The following is a 13,920-nucleotide window of genomic DNA, read 5'->3' as shown; positions in this document are numbered from 1 at the left end:
TGGGATCTTGATAACATTATAAGGAGTGAAATAAGTAAATCAGAAAAAAACAAGAACTACATGATTCCATACATTGGTGGAACATAAAAATGAGACTAAGAGACATGGACAAGAGTGTGGTGGTTACCAAGGGTGGGGGGGGAGGGAGGACATGGGAGGGAGGGAGGGAGGGAGAGAGTTAGGGGGAGGGGGAGGGGCACAGAGAACTAGATAGAGGGTGACGGAGGACAATCTGACTTTGGGCGAGGGGTTTGCAACATAATTTGATGACAAAATAACCTAGACATGTTTTCTTTGAATATATGTACCCTGAATTATTAATGTCATCCCATTACCATTAATAAAAATTTATTAAAAAAAAAAAAAGAATGGTTGGCTTTCCCTCTCACCTTTTATTTGCTTTTTCTATGTCCACATTGCTTTCACTCTTGATCAAAGCCTCACAGAATACTTTGGAGTGTTAGGGAAAGCATATTTGCTGGTTTCATAAGAACTGACCCCAACACCTTTTAAGTCACCAACCTTAAGTGGTTACTTGTAAATGCTGCAGGCAAGTGAGCAGCACAGGGTGGGCAAAAGTAGGTTTACCATCATGAGTATGCAAAAACAGTTTCTTCTTGTATTATTATTTACTTTTGGATTATATATTTTTCTATACAAACAACTGTATACCTACTTTTGCCTGCCCCTGTGTGTGGGATGTAAAACTGAACTCATAGATGCCGACACAGTGCGGTGGTTACCAGAGGGAGGAGGGTGGGGTAGTGAAAGGTAAAGGGGCAAATACACTGTGATGGAAGATGGTCTGACTTTGGGTGGGGCACACCATGCAATGTACAGATTATGTATCATAGAAATGAATGTGAAACCTGTATGATCCTATTAACCAGTGGCACCCCAGTAAACTTAGTGAAAAAAGGACATTTAGTTGCGTGAAATTTCACAATTCTGAAATGAAATCCTTTTGTGTGTAACTAGGAACAGGAGGAACATACAACTGTGCTTAAATTAAGGCTCTTGCTTTGTATTCTTTTCACAGGTCTTTATTTTTATTTCAAAAGAGTATTTCTCTTCCAGTGACTGCAACATGTAAAAATTATTTTATGCTTAGAAAATGTTTGAAATTTGATTATTTTCTATCAAATCATAAAAAATTTACTGAGTTTACAGTTGTGGTAAAATATTGTTTTGAGTTTTGAGGGAATGAATAGACAGAAAGACATAATTCCTTACCTGAATGAATATATAAATATCCTAAAAGGATTTAAATATTTTTCAAGCATACAGACAATATCACAGGTAGTATTCAGGAGCCTAAATAATATTATTAATATAATTTAAAGTACTTTATTACTCTATCAATAACTCAGACTAATTGGTTTTAACAACACAAGTAATTAAATAACATTAACTTGAATATCAAACAACATATTTCTGTTCAAACAAAACAACATGCATCTTTATAACTTGTAATTAAAGGATTGTTTTCAATATTAAAAAGCTGACATTATGAAATGATTAGGATGCAATAAAATAATAAATGTACATGTTTTCTCTTAATAACAGTAAAGTATATTATTGACAGAAATTGAGTCATCTAATAAATTTGTCTCTCTAATTAACAAAATACATGTAATAAAATACTAAATAAAAATTAGTAAATATTATAAAGCCTACATAAATTCTATTTGTTTACAAACACATTTTCATACTAAATATCCCATGTAGTAATACACTTAAAGTTTGAGAAAATAAATACGACACAATTGAAGAAAATGTCAGGGGTTGGGAAACAAAAGAAAATAAAATATTACCTAATAACAGCAACTTTACAGTTCTTGCATCTCGTTCAGCATCTTCCTGAAGCTTTTTCTCCAGTTCTTTTGATCTTTTGGCTGACTCCTTACTCTCTGAACTAATTCCGCTTCCCATCACGTCAATTTACTTGCTCAAACTTTCTCAGGTGTGGAGCACAGCTCTGGTTTGAGTGTAGGATGCAAAAGCAATCCTCTGCTAAAGCACCCAACAGCCCATTCCATTATTCTCTGAGATTCTGCTTTGACTAAGGAGATGCTTTCCAAGCTGTCACCTGATCAAAGGGTGTGTCATCTGATCAAATTAAATGGCCATTTCTAGTACATCTTTAAAAACCTGGTCATCGTCCTTAAACAATGGCATATGATAATGTAGACAGTTGTGAAACTATATACTAAAGATAATATGCAATGGGTAGTTTGTATGGAATGTTTCACACTAATAGGCATCTTTACTATGTATTCTAAGTTCCACTAACTAAACAAGTTTGTATCTTATCTTTAAATATTTGAGTCTTCAAATTCTTCATAATTACGATTACTATCAGAACATTTACACTGAATCATCCAAATTTATAGTCTCAGTATGATTAGATTATGACAACATTATTGAGAATCTCAGTATCTGTAAGTTAACTAGAAAACAACTTAAAAAATAGAAACAGATGTAATTCTTTTATATATTGTATTGTCACATTCAATGTACAGTGCTCTTAAATTATTGATGTTAGCCCCACAGGATGCATCTATATAAACTGAGCTTTTACTGTTCATGAGAAAGTCAATCCATCAACTTTAATTGAGGATCCACTTGGTACAGACACTGAACTGTGTTCAATTTAGGAAGAGCATTATCTCTTTGGGGCCATTAAGCAACAGCTGCTGTTCTGGAAGGACTTTTATTGATTTGGTACCAAGGGAATAAAAAGGAATGTTCTTTGAAGCAGTAGGTAATTTGGTTCTTCCTTAAAAGTAAGAACAGTAAATACATTCAAATACGTTCCATGCCTTTCAACTACCATGACAGATATGTCCTTCTGGAGCTCTGCAAGCTTGGGGACAGAGGTTATTATGTTGGACAGTTTTTGTTTGGTTGGTTATATAAAACACAAAGTTCTTGATAGGTAGTCAGTCAACATTTTTGTTAGAAAGAGTTGGCTCCCTGTGACAGCAGGCAAATCTTTCAAAGTACATTTTGGGAATCTGTGATGTGCCTGACCAGAAGATGCTAGAATAAGTATAGTCAGCCCATCAATATATCAGTGCAGTTCTTCTTGTGGGGTCACATGCAAAGTTTGAACAGGTGGGTTTTTGCATATTCATACAAGAAGAAAATAAGCTGCCAAATTAAATACATATTCCTGTTTTGTTTATTTTTTTCACAAAAATAATATTAAACTTCAAATACATAAACATAGTCAAAACTTTCTGGCTTTGATCCCTCCAAAAGCCATGTTGTGACAGAACAAAGCTGTGGCAACGTAGGGATGCAAGAGTTTGTGCAAATCGTGTAGCGTACTTTTACAATGCAAAGAGCATGCCTCAAAGGAAAAAATTGCACTGAATAGTTTATTTATGCTCACCCATGAAAACAGTTCACTCTGATAGCAACACAAGAGAACACAACATTAAAATAAATATTTTTGTCCATTGCTCTCATATCAAAATTGAATATACATAGTTCCCTGAATATACAGGATTCCTGAATGTTCCATAGCAATTATGAACTGACTAGATACTTTCTACAATTGGTATTCAAGTAAATATAATCCATGGCTTTTTGGTGGGTATATTCCTTGACTTTGAAAGGATATGCAATATACTAAGAGTTTCTAAGAGGGTTACTGACTAAAACTGACCAATTTTTTCAGGAGTAGAAGTGTACATTTTCTTCATCGTATAAAATTATGAACTTCTACTTTTTTGGTGTAACCCAGAATGTTTAATCATCAATTTTATGAGATTATGATGTGATTTTTTTCTTCAGTGACTAAGGATTCTTGACATAAAATCCAAGATGCATCTATATTTAGGGGAGGAGATTAGGGTAAACCAGGGAGGAGAGAAAGGTCCCTTTCTCAACTCTCTCCCTTGGGTGCCTGGAACACGGCTTCACTAATAAACTGGAGCTGTTAGTGCACATTGCTTCCCATAGAATTATAGCTTTTTGGACTTAAACTAATGAAAAAATAATAAGTTTCACTAAAGTAGTGACAATATCTTATTAGCATGGCTGTTCTCCACATTATTTGTCACAGTGCTAGCTATAGTAAATGGTAAAAATGTATTTCTTGAAACGAACTGATAGAGGTCTAGAGTCTTTCTTGTTGTGTTAGGCTGAGGTGCCAGTATTGTTAGGGTTTCTTCTCAGTCATAGATGGTGTCTCTCAATACTCTAGAAATTTAGAATGATTCAAAAATTTAATGAAAAAGTTCAATGTTAGTCTAAAATAATGTCAATATATATAATCAGAACTGTTAGCTCAACAGTTAAACTTATTTTTAATCAGCCTTAAAAATAACACCAGCCTTTTCCCTTTCTATTCTTTAATCTTGTTCCACAATGAGGGAAAATGATAGAAGATGACAAGAGGAAAATTAGATGTTTTTTATTCAGGGAAAAATGTAGCCATCAATTATGTTTGTTCTTGAAGGCAAGCAATTATCCCAGACACTATAATGTTGGAGTTCCATATATTGGCCAGCTAACAGAGATAGATTGCCCTATGCACACAACACACACACACACACACACGCATGCACACACACGCACGCGCGCACACGCACACCCACACACACGCACGCGTGCGCATACACACGCACTCATACAAGCATGCACCACCCATGCATGACAAAAAGCAGGAGACATTGTGTCAGAGCACCATGATATTTCAGAATAATTATTGAGAATGATTTCTAAAAACCATGACAGTTGTTTTTTTTGTTTTGTTTTGTATCACAGCATCACACTATTGGGAATATTCACCTTTGGCATGAGACTGTGCAAGAAAGAAAAAATTGACTTAAAGTAAAATACGGAGAATTAGCCCTCAGCTCTAAAGATCACTGAAAAACCACAAGCCTGCATGGCATGAGTAATTTTTCTTCTTTCTATTTTGGCTCAGGGTTTCTATGAAATCTTCAGAAGGACACGTTAGCCTTTGAAAACTTTGAGGAATCACTATTTTAAAATCATAATTCAATGCCTAGATTACAATGACATGAGATTATTTCCCACTTGCTTTTAATAGTAAGATTTCAACCTATGCTTTTGCAGATGTCTCTTTTGTCAGTATTACTTGGGCTTCTGCAGTCGTCAGCAGATTTGCCCGGAGCATGTGACATGTGGCTGACTACAATAAGTGGCTCCAAAGGCTCGATTTCCTTCTGAAAATTATCAATACATGCTATCTGATTTATTTTTATTTTGTTTTCATTTCTTATGGGAGTTGTTGACTTCAAGCATTGGGTCCCTGGGTGGTGTAAGTCCTGGTTGCCTTAGCAATAACCTTTATCCTTGCATATTCCCATGAAATTCTAGGCCAACCCTCTCTTTCTTTGCTAATGGTTCTCAAATGTGCACTTCTGGGAGCTCTGTGCATGGTATTTCCTCCAGATAGTTCATGTCTTTGGGGACTTCTGAGAGAAGTCTTTTGATCTGAAGGAAGAGAGCAAACAAATCTTGCCATTTCAAATTAGCACAATCAGATAATGTAATAAGTTTATAATACCAGCATTAAGGAGCTGTTATGTCTTAAGAGGTAATACAAATATGTATTTTTACTCATCAGAGTTGATTTCTACCTTACTTGTGCCATGTACTCTTTTTTATGGACTAGATATAATTATATATAGTGATTTTTGGAAATAAAAGATGTTATAAGCCTAACTGAGAAAGATGAATCATAATTATTCTCCATTATCCTCTCCTTGTCCCAAACTCTGTCTTTTTCAAGACTTTTTTATATGTCTCTTTAATACAATATTTCCAGTACATTTTCCTATAATCTCTTTATCAGTGATTTCAGTTCTGAGTTTTACAACCACCTCCTACTTAGGTTTCTTGATTTTAGTCTCTGCCCTATGCCAATCTAGCCTGTATATGCCTGGTTAAATTCTCTAAAACCCAAGTTTTATTATTATACTTGTTGAAAAAAACAAAGAGCTCCTTATTCCTCACTGCCCTCTATCTCAGTGCTGCCGCCGCATGCTCAGTGATCTAGTTAGTAAAACTTCACAATACAGATATATTTCCCATTGCTTGGTCTGACACAGTGTTTTATTGACTCATATACATATGAGTCAATATATATATATTCTCCATTGTGCTTCACATCTACTACCACCGTTCAGTGATTTTTTACTTTCCAGACTCCCCAAAGTAATCTTCTTCCAGTGAATTTGCCCTTCCCCTTCCTCATTAACTAGTCAGGATGACTTTCAGCAATCATATTCTTTGGTTTTTCTCTACTTTATACTGGCTCTAAATTCAGAGTACATAGAAGAAAATATTGTTTTTTTTTAAATAAGTAGTGAATAGTGATTGATCAATAAATATAGGATGTTTGACAGCTCTTTGCTCCATCTTAGAAATTCATGATTTTGCTTCCCAAATGATTGCAAGTGTGAAATGTTATCTCTAGAATTGCAGCCAGTCATTTATTCAACAATTAATATATTCTAAAATTGTTATGTACCAGGCAATGGAAGATATAGCCGTAAATGATGTAGTTAGATACCTTCTCACGTAGGATTGAAATTCTGTTGTGTATGTATGTAGGTAGGGGTTCACACAGACAATAAACATGATCAATGTTTAAAGTACATACAATTTATATGTTAAGGAAAAAACCCAGAATGGGCATAAAGAGTATTGGGGTGATAGACAGGATGAGAGATTAGAATTTCATATAATATGCCCAGGGAAGACCAAACTAAAGAAGTCATTGTTTTAAACCAAGTTCCCTGAAACTGAGTTTAAGATTAAAATAAAAATGTATGCAAAAAGGACTTTGGAACAGTCCATATAAATGAGCACAGGAAGCAATACTGCTAGAAGGAGAAATCGGATTGCAATGCAGTTGCAACAGAGAACTCAGCCAATCCTGTGAGATCCAAACCTGAGATATTTCTTCACGTATACACTGAAATGAAGAACTGGAGCAGTATATCCCCCTCAGGGATCATAACAGCTAGCGACTTGATGGGGCAAGATCAGAAGGTTCCATTTGATATGATTCACTAGACTAACTCACTGTACAAGTCACAAAAGTCACTTATGAGGATTCTGCCAACGGCATTGTATACTCATTCTAATTATAAACCCAGGGACCTGGGAACTGACTTCTGGCTGGGTCTGTGAATCCACTAGGCACACTGTAACTTTGTTATGGTCCATGATAACATTTATCACCTGGTAATCATATGTCTCTACTCTAATATGAGGGCCATGATGCTATTGCTGGTCCCCAAGGATTAAGGTCCACTCAGATCTTATACAATATTTTTAGTAAATATGCACTTTATACATTTGTCTTAGTGCTGAAGATTTATTCTTCATGAAGAACTTTCAATAATTGCATAATGGCTCAAGGAATAGCTTAGGTCTAGAAGTAGGACAGGATCCATGATATTTTTTGACGCTATTCTCCTAATGATTACCCTCAACTTCCCCAGTTGTTTAAATTGAGCAGTATTTATATTGTCTGCTCATTTGTTTGGCATAGGAGCACTGTTTGTTGACTATTTCCATAGGTCTCTGCACATCATGCTCTCCTGGCTGCCACTCTTATCTTTTCTATCATTACAACATGACACCTACTTTGTCCTCATAACTAAATGCTGGCATCTGGTCATTTTTTGGTCATATTTTGGGATCTTATTTCCATTGCTTTGAGGAAGGATAGGTCTATAATTGCATTTTCTATCACCAACTCCTGCCTATAAAGAACTGTCTCAATAATGCTGAAATCTCCTTTCTCTACTGCATTTCTTATTATTTTAACCCTTTGAGTAGTACGAATATTCATGTACATCCTCTTGCCTCCTGACCATCCAGAGTACAATCGTACATGTGTAAGGCAACATTAAAAACAGGCAAATTTATGTTCTTCTTGTTTCCATAAATTGGTTATCAAACAAACATGATTTTAAGGTAATAAAACTGTAACTGGAATTAATTTCATTAAAAAAAAAAAAAACTTACTTCCAGGGGTCAGTGAGCATGAAAAACTCACTACTCAAAGGGTTAATACATGGAAAACTATGTGGTCACTTTGTAAAGGACAACGATTTCTCAGTCAACTTCTCTAAGCCTTTTTTTGCCTTTATCTACCATTTGCCATGGAACAATTCTAGAGCCAAGCTTCCAAGAGCCATCCTAGAAATACCTCACAGAATATTGGCATGCTGAATCATAGGAAAGGGCTTTCCTAAGATTCCTTTTATTCAACTTTATGTTCCACCTTTCTTTCATCTAGCATCATTGGAATCCAGTCATTATCTACATACACACTCTTCCAACTCCTGCAAGTACATGCTGGTTAGTTTCTGTTGCTTTTTTAGTATACGGGCTCTTTTGGAAACAGGTCCAGGAATTCCTGGGCAGATTATGTAATAATAGATTATTGTTACTGACCAGGTCTCCAGGAACAGTGGGTGTGGATTCACACTAGGTTGAATGCTATCTTATAAAACAAAGGCCTTTGCATTGTCCTCACACAAGAGGGAGTGCAAATGACCACTTTTGCCAGCCCAGAGGGTCCAAGTGGAATCTAAGGATTCAAGAGTTTTTGAGGCATCAACCCAGGAATCACACTATTCTGTCTCTGGGTCCCACTTCTTTTCAATGGGGACCTTGACTTTGATGTAGCAGTCTTGCCAAAGCTAAAAATTCAATCTTCTGCAGAACTCAGCTAGCCTTATCAGTAAGTCCTGTGTGTGATCGTTACCTTTCCATCTCCTCTCCACTGCAGGAGAGGAGAGTCCCTTTCCATGCAGCACAGGAGATCTTCTGGCTTTTACACTTTGCGTTAAGTTGGTAATTAATCATTCTTGATGTTTCATTGTCTTTCTTCAGTGAATTGATAGCTCTCAGAATATTCACTTCAGTGACATTGAGGCAAAGAGATGAGGATTGGAAACCACAGACAATTGGAGAAAGACCAATCTGAGCAAAGGGAATGCTCTGTGCAAAGGCAGCGAGGCAGGTACCTGCCTATTGGATTGAAGACTGGAAGGAAACCAGGGTGACTGGGCTGGAGTGAGTGCAGGCACAGCAATAGAAGAAGAAGAAAGCAGAGTTAGTGGGTTGTTCACATCACTGAGGGCCTCCTAGTTTAGCTCAGAGTTTGGGCTTTACTCTGTAAGAGACTGTAAAACATTGCAGGATTTGAGCAGTGGAGTGAATTGATATAACTAACATGCTATCAAGAGAATTCTGAATATTATGATAAAAACTTAATAGAAAATTTTTTTGCAATAATCCAGGTAAAAGGCAACATTATTTAGGCTAGATTATTGCCATGGAAACAAAAAGTCAGATTTTTGGATACATGAAACAGGTAGAAGTAGCATAGTCTGGGAGATACAGGGTTTAAGAGAAAGAGAGAAGCATGAGTAAGTGTAAGAATAGAGTGGGCAAAAGGAGGTTTATAGCTGCTTATATGAGAAATAATACAATAATTAATAAATAGCAAGAAAAGAATAAACTCCGTTTATTCTTTAAAATTGGGTTTACCTATGCACAACTGTAAACCTGATCTTGACAATGCTGTACTGAGATAGGAAAGGCTGGGGAACAGGAACGTTTGGAGGAGAAAGATCAGTAACTCAATTTTGAGTATTATATTTTGACATAATTATTAGACAGCCAAATTATGTGTTCAAGCAGGCCACCCATGTGGGAATCTAGAGGTCAGAGTTCTAAGTAAAATATATTATGGGAGTCATCTGGAGATGGTGGCATTTAAAGTTACAAACACAGATGACATAATTAGAAAATGTGTAAAGATAGACAAGAGTTTCAGGCACCATGTCCAAGGTCACAGAAATAAGTGTGAGAAGATGTAATGTGCAAGGTCACAGGGGAGAAGGGCTTTAAGAGAAGAAAGTGATTCACTCTAGCAAATGCTACTGCTTGGAGAAGTAAAAATATACTAGGATTTAATAATTGAATTCAGTCAGGCCTATGTTTAACACTTTTGGTATATGTAGCACATACTACACATCTGGACATTTGTTACAAATCAAGCTAACAAACTTTTTAAAAAGTTCTTCCCTTTTATTTAAAAACAGCTGCTTTTTGGTGAGCCTTCTGGAATAGAGATCAGTATACCAGTGGTGTAATCTACTCTTGAGGTTGTCAGACCCAGAAACAGGCCAGTGCAGATTCTGAAGTGGACTCAAGTGATTTTAGCAGGAAAGCATGAGGTTCCTGGAATGGAGTCTAGAAGACAAGCAGAGGTCCAGGCGAGCGTTTCCCCCTGACCTCGATGCCTTCCTCCGCGGAAGGAGCCAGCCAGTGGAAGCTAGAGCAGAAAGTTCTAAGTTTTGGGCACCAGGGAAGGGTCCCTTTTTGACTAAATCTAGAAGTGGCACATAACTTAGATATATTGACCTTGATAATAGTGATCTTAAGGCAGTGTTGAGTGCAAAAATATGGAGAGGTGGGCAGAGAAAATAGACTGAAACAAACATTGCTTTCAAATTTCTTTCCTGTAAAGAAAAAAGAGGAGTGGTATGGTAACTGGTAGAAAGAGTTGACCAAAAGAGAATGCTTTTAAATATATTTGATAATGCATAATGGAGAAGGAACTTTATTGTTGAAGTGATATCAAGATGAGTAGGTGAGTAGGAATGGGGTGCAGAGCAAGTTGGATGGTTGTTTTCTATTAGAAGACCAGACAGTTCATCTACAGTAACAAGAAAAAAAATAGTAAATAGATATAGATTTAGATAGCCGTTAAGTGTGATGGTTTAAATGTCTTCTGATTGCTTCTATTTTCTCACTGAAATAGGAAGCAAGAGTAAAAGTGTGTGATGGAGACATGAGAAGAAAAGGGAAAGAACAAAATTGTTACCTACTTCATTACCAGCTCCTACGCAAATAATCCTTTATCATCAGTCATACATCCCCGTCTATCCAACTCTACTGAGGAAGTCTCAACAGACGTTTATGTTCTCCAAATGCCCACATCCTTTCCCCTAGGGTGGCCCTTGAGTTCCTTTCGAATGTGGAGCCTGCTAACCACTCATCCCCTGGGGCCTCTCTCACAGGACTTTCAGGCTCTGTTACCATCCTTCTCTGCCTTCCCCTTGTCTTACTTCTTCACTGAATTCTTCCCGTTACTTGTTTCTACAGCAGGATCTTATGTGTTTCCATCATCTCATTTCCTCTTTAGGGTCCAACTCTTACAGGATGAAGCCCAAATGTTTCCCTCCAGTGAGACTCCCCTCACTTTGTGGCTAAATGTTTGAAATTAACACGTTAAAACTGACTTTATGGCCCTGGGTGGCAGTGTAGTGATCTTCCTCTCTCACTTGAAATCTGAGTCATTTCTGATTCTTCCTTCTTCCTGCATTAATATAGGTTACATAGCACATAGTTCTCTCATTCTCTTTCTGTGTCCCTAATTACGGGGCAGTCTCCTAAAGAATTTCACTTCCTTTTTCTTTCAGTGACACTTATTCAATCTAACATCATAGGGATAGGAGATTGATCTTCTCAAGGAACAAATGGCAATGTCCCTTATAAAAGTTCTTGATTAAAGTTAAAAACAAGCCCTGGCCGGTTGGCTCAGTGGTAGAGTGTCGACCTGGCATGCAGAAGTCCCGGGTTCGATTCCCGGTCAGGGCACACAGGAGAAGCGCCCATCTGCTTCTCCACCCCTCCCCCTCTCCCCCTCTCCTTCCTCTCTGTCTCTCTCTTCCCCTTCTGCAGCCAAGGCTCCACTGGAGCAAAGATGGCCCGGGTGCTGGGGATGGCTCCTTGGCCTCTGCCCCAGGTGCTGAAGTGGCTCTGGTCACTGCAGAGCGACGCCCTGGAGGGGCAGAGCATCGCCCCCTGGTGGGCAGAGCATTGCCCTCTGGTGGGCGTGCCGGGTGGATCCCTGTGGGGTGGGTGCGGGAGTCTGTCTGACTGTCTCTCCCGGTTTCCAGCTTCAGAAAAATACAAAAATAATAATAATAAATAATAATAATAATAATAATAATAATAAAGTTAAAAACAAACTTTTAAGACCACACTAGTTGATCTCAATCCACCTTGTTCCTGAATCTTGCATTTCTTTCCTGTATTTATTCTAAATCCCAGCCAAAGTGAATCACTTACTATTTTCCACACATTTTGTCAGCCATCATGCCATCAGCCATTTCCACACATTTTTGTCCCCCTTAACCTTGTGCTCTGCTTGTTGCCACAACGCCTTTTCTCAACTCAAAAAATGTATTAATGCACAATTCAGGTATCACTGCATCTACTACTATCAATTCCTCCCAAACCTTGAAGACTATTTATCTATTCTCTGAAAAAAAAACATAAAATTTTACTGGGACCATTTCTACAATACTAAGTGAACTTACTGCAATTTATTTAAATTATTTATATATTTGGTTTTTTAACCATACTAAGTGACAAGCTATAGACTTTGGAGACAGAGAAATCTGGAAAAGAAAATAGCTTCTGTTACTTGTACTTTAGTCAGAACAGCACAATAAAATCTTCTGCAATGATGATGTTCTGCATCTGCACGGTCAATACAGTATCCACTAGCTACATGTGGCTTCTTCACACTTGAAGGGTGGCTACTGTAACTAAGGAACTAAATTTTCAATTTTATTTCATTGTAATTATTTAGCATTTCAATGTAAGTAGCTACAAGGAGCTAGTGACTTTTAGATGTGCTATAGATTGCCTGGGTGACCACCATCTGCAAACTCCTCCATTTCATCCCAGGCAGAGCTTTGCTGTGAAGGCTGCTGCAAGAGTCAGGGCTGCCCACCATGGCCGGACCTCACTCTGCACCGACTCTGGCCTTTCTGTGCCTCGTGCTGCCTGCTCCTCTGCCTTATTCGCCACACAATCTGAAACACAGCAAAGCCTAAAAGTGATGACAAAGCCATTACTCTCCTAACACTAATTTGTGTTCCAGTATTTTCACTTTTTTTTGGTCATAGTTTTTATTTTCTGTTCATCTATGGATCAGGTACATTACAACCTGCTTGATGATAGCAGGAAGAGAAATTAATCTGTTTTCATAATTATGCATCTTTCTCTCTTTTTATGGTGTTTGCTAAAGAATAATTTCATTTCTCCATTAAGTTATTTTTTCCCTAGCAAATCCTTAAGTGCCTATTTAATTCTATTTACATTTACCAAAATTATGAACAATGGTCATACAAGAAGATGACACTCTTGATGAATACAGAATATAGTTAAGTCAATAATACAAGTGCACAGAAAAGAGAACTGTGGCTCAGAAGGATTATGGCCGATGTGAAATGAATTTTATACACACACACCTGAACATAAATAAGATTTAAGAAATTCAAAGGGGAAAATATATTCTTTTATATATAAGAAATTATATATGAAGAAGTTAGGATTTCAGTTAGATTTCAGGTTATAGATAAAATCTCAAATAGAAAAAGAGGCATTCAGAACACAGAATAAAAAGCTAAAAGATCATGACATTTGTAGGCAGACGTACCAGGCAGCCACGCCATTCTCTTTGTGGTTGTGTCATCTTGTACAAATTTCTTAATACTTAAAGACATTTTTCCCCTGTAAAATGAGAGACTTAGAAAGTTTGTTTGAAGATTAGAAATCATGCCTGTAAAACTTCTAGCATAGTGCCAAGAGGATCATGGGAAATCATCACAGGGAGCTTTTATGACTTTTCCAGATGAAGGAAACTGCGTGTGTGAGAACCAGACACAGGAATTTCCACATATACTGGTAAGTTCAAGAGACAGTGTGTGACTTACCATGAATAGATACATTTGTCTTAAGGACTGTGTGTATTTGGGAGCAGTGAGAGTACAGTTAGAAAAACAGATTGAAATGATTGTGAAGGGCATTGTATTCCAAGGTAGGGAGTTTATTGTA

General features: G+C 37.2%; 1 protein-coding gene across 1 annotated transcript in view; it reads right to left on the bottom strand.

Annotated features, from left to right (window-relative positions):
* GNAT3 (G protein subunit alpha transducin 3) overlaps positions 1-1,932 on the bottom strand; it is a 54,123-nt gene extending 52,191 nt beyond the window's left edge. Inside the window, exon 1 of the mRNA XM_066240365.1 lies at positions 1,815-1,932. Within this exon, the coding sequence (XP_066096462.1) occupies positions 1,815-1,932 (118 nt within the window). The remainder of the gene's footprint in view (positions 1-1,814) is intronic.
* Positions 1,933-13,920: the final 11,988 nt, after the last annotated feature.

The sequence above is a fragment of the Saccopteryx bilineata genome, chromosome 7, assembly GCF_036850765.1.
Source record: "Saccopteryx bilineata isolate mSacBil1 chromosome 7, mSacBil1_pri_phased_curated, whole genome shotgun sequence".
Lineage (NCBI taxonomy): Eukaryota > Metazoa > Chordata > Mammalia > Chiroptera > Emballonuridae > Saccopteryx > Saccopteryx bilineata.
This window is presented reverse-complemented; position numbering and strand designations above follow the sequence as displayed.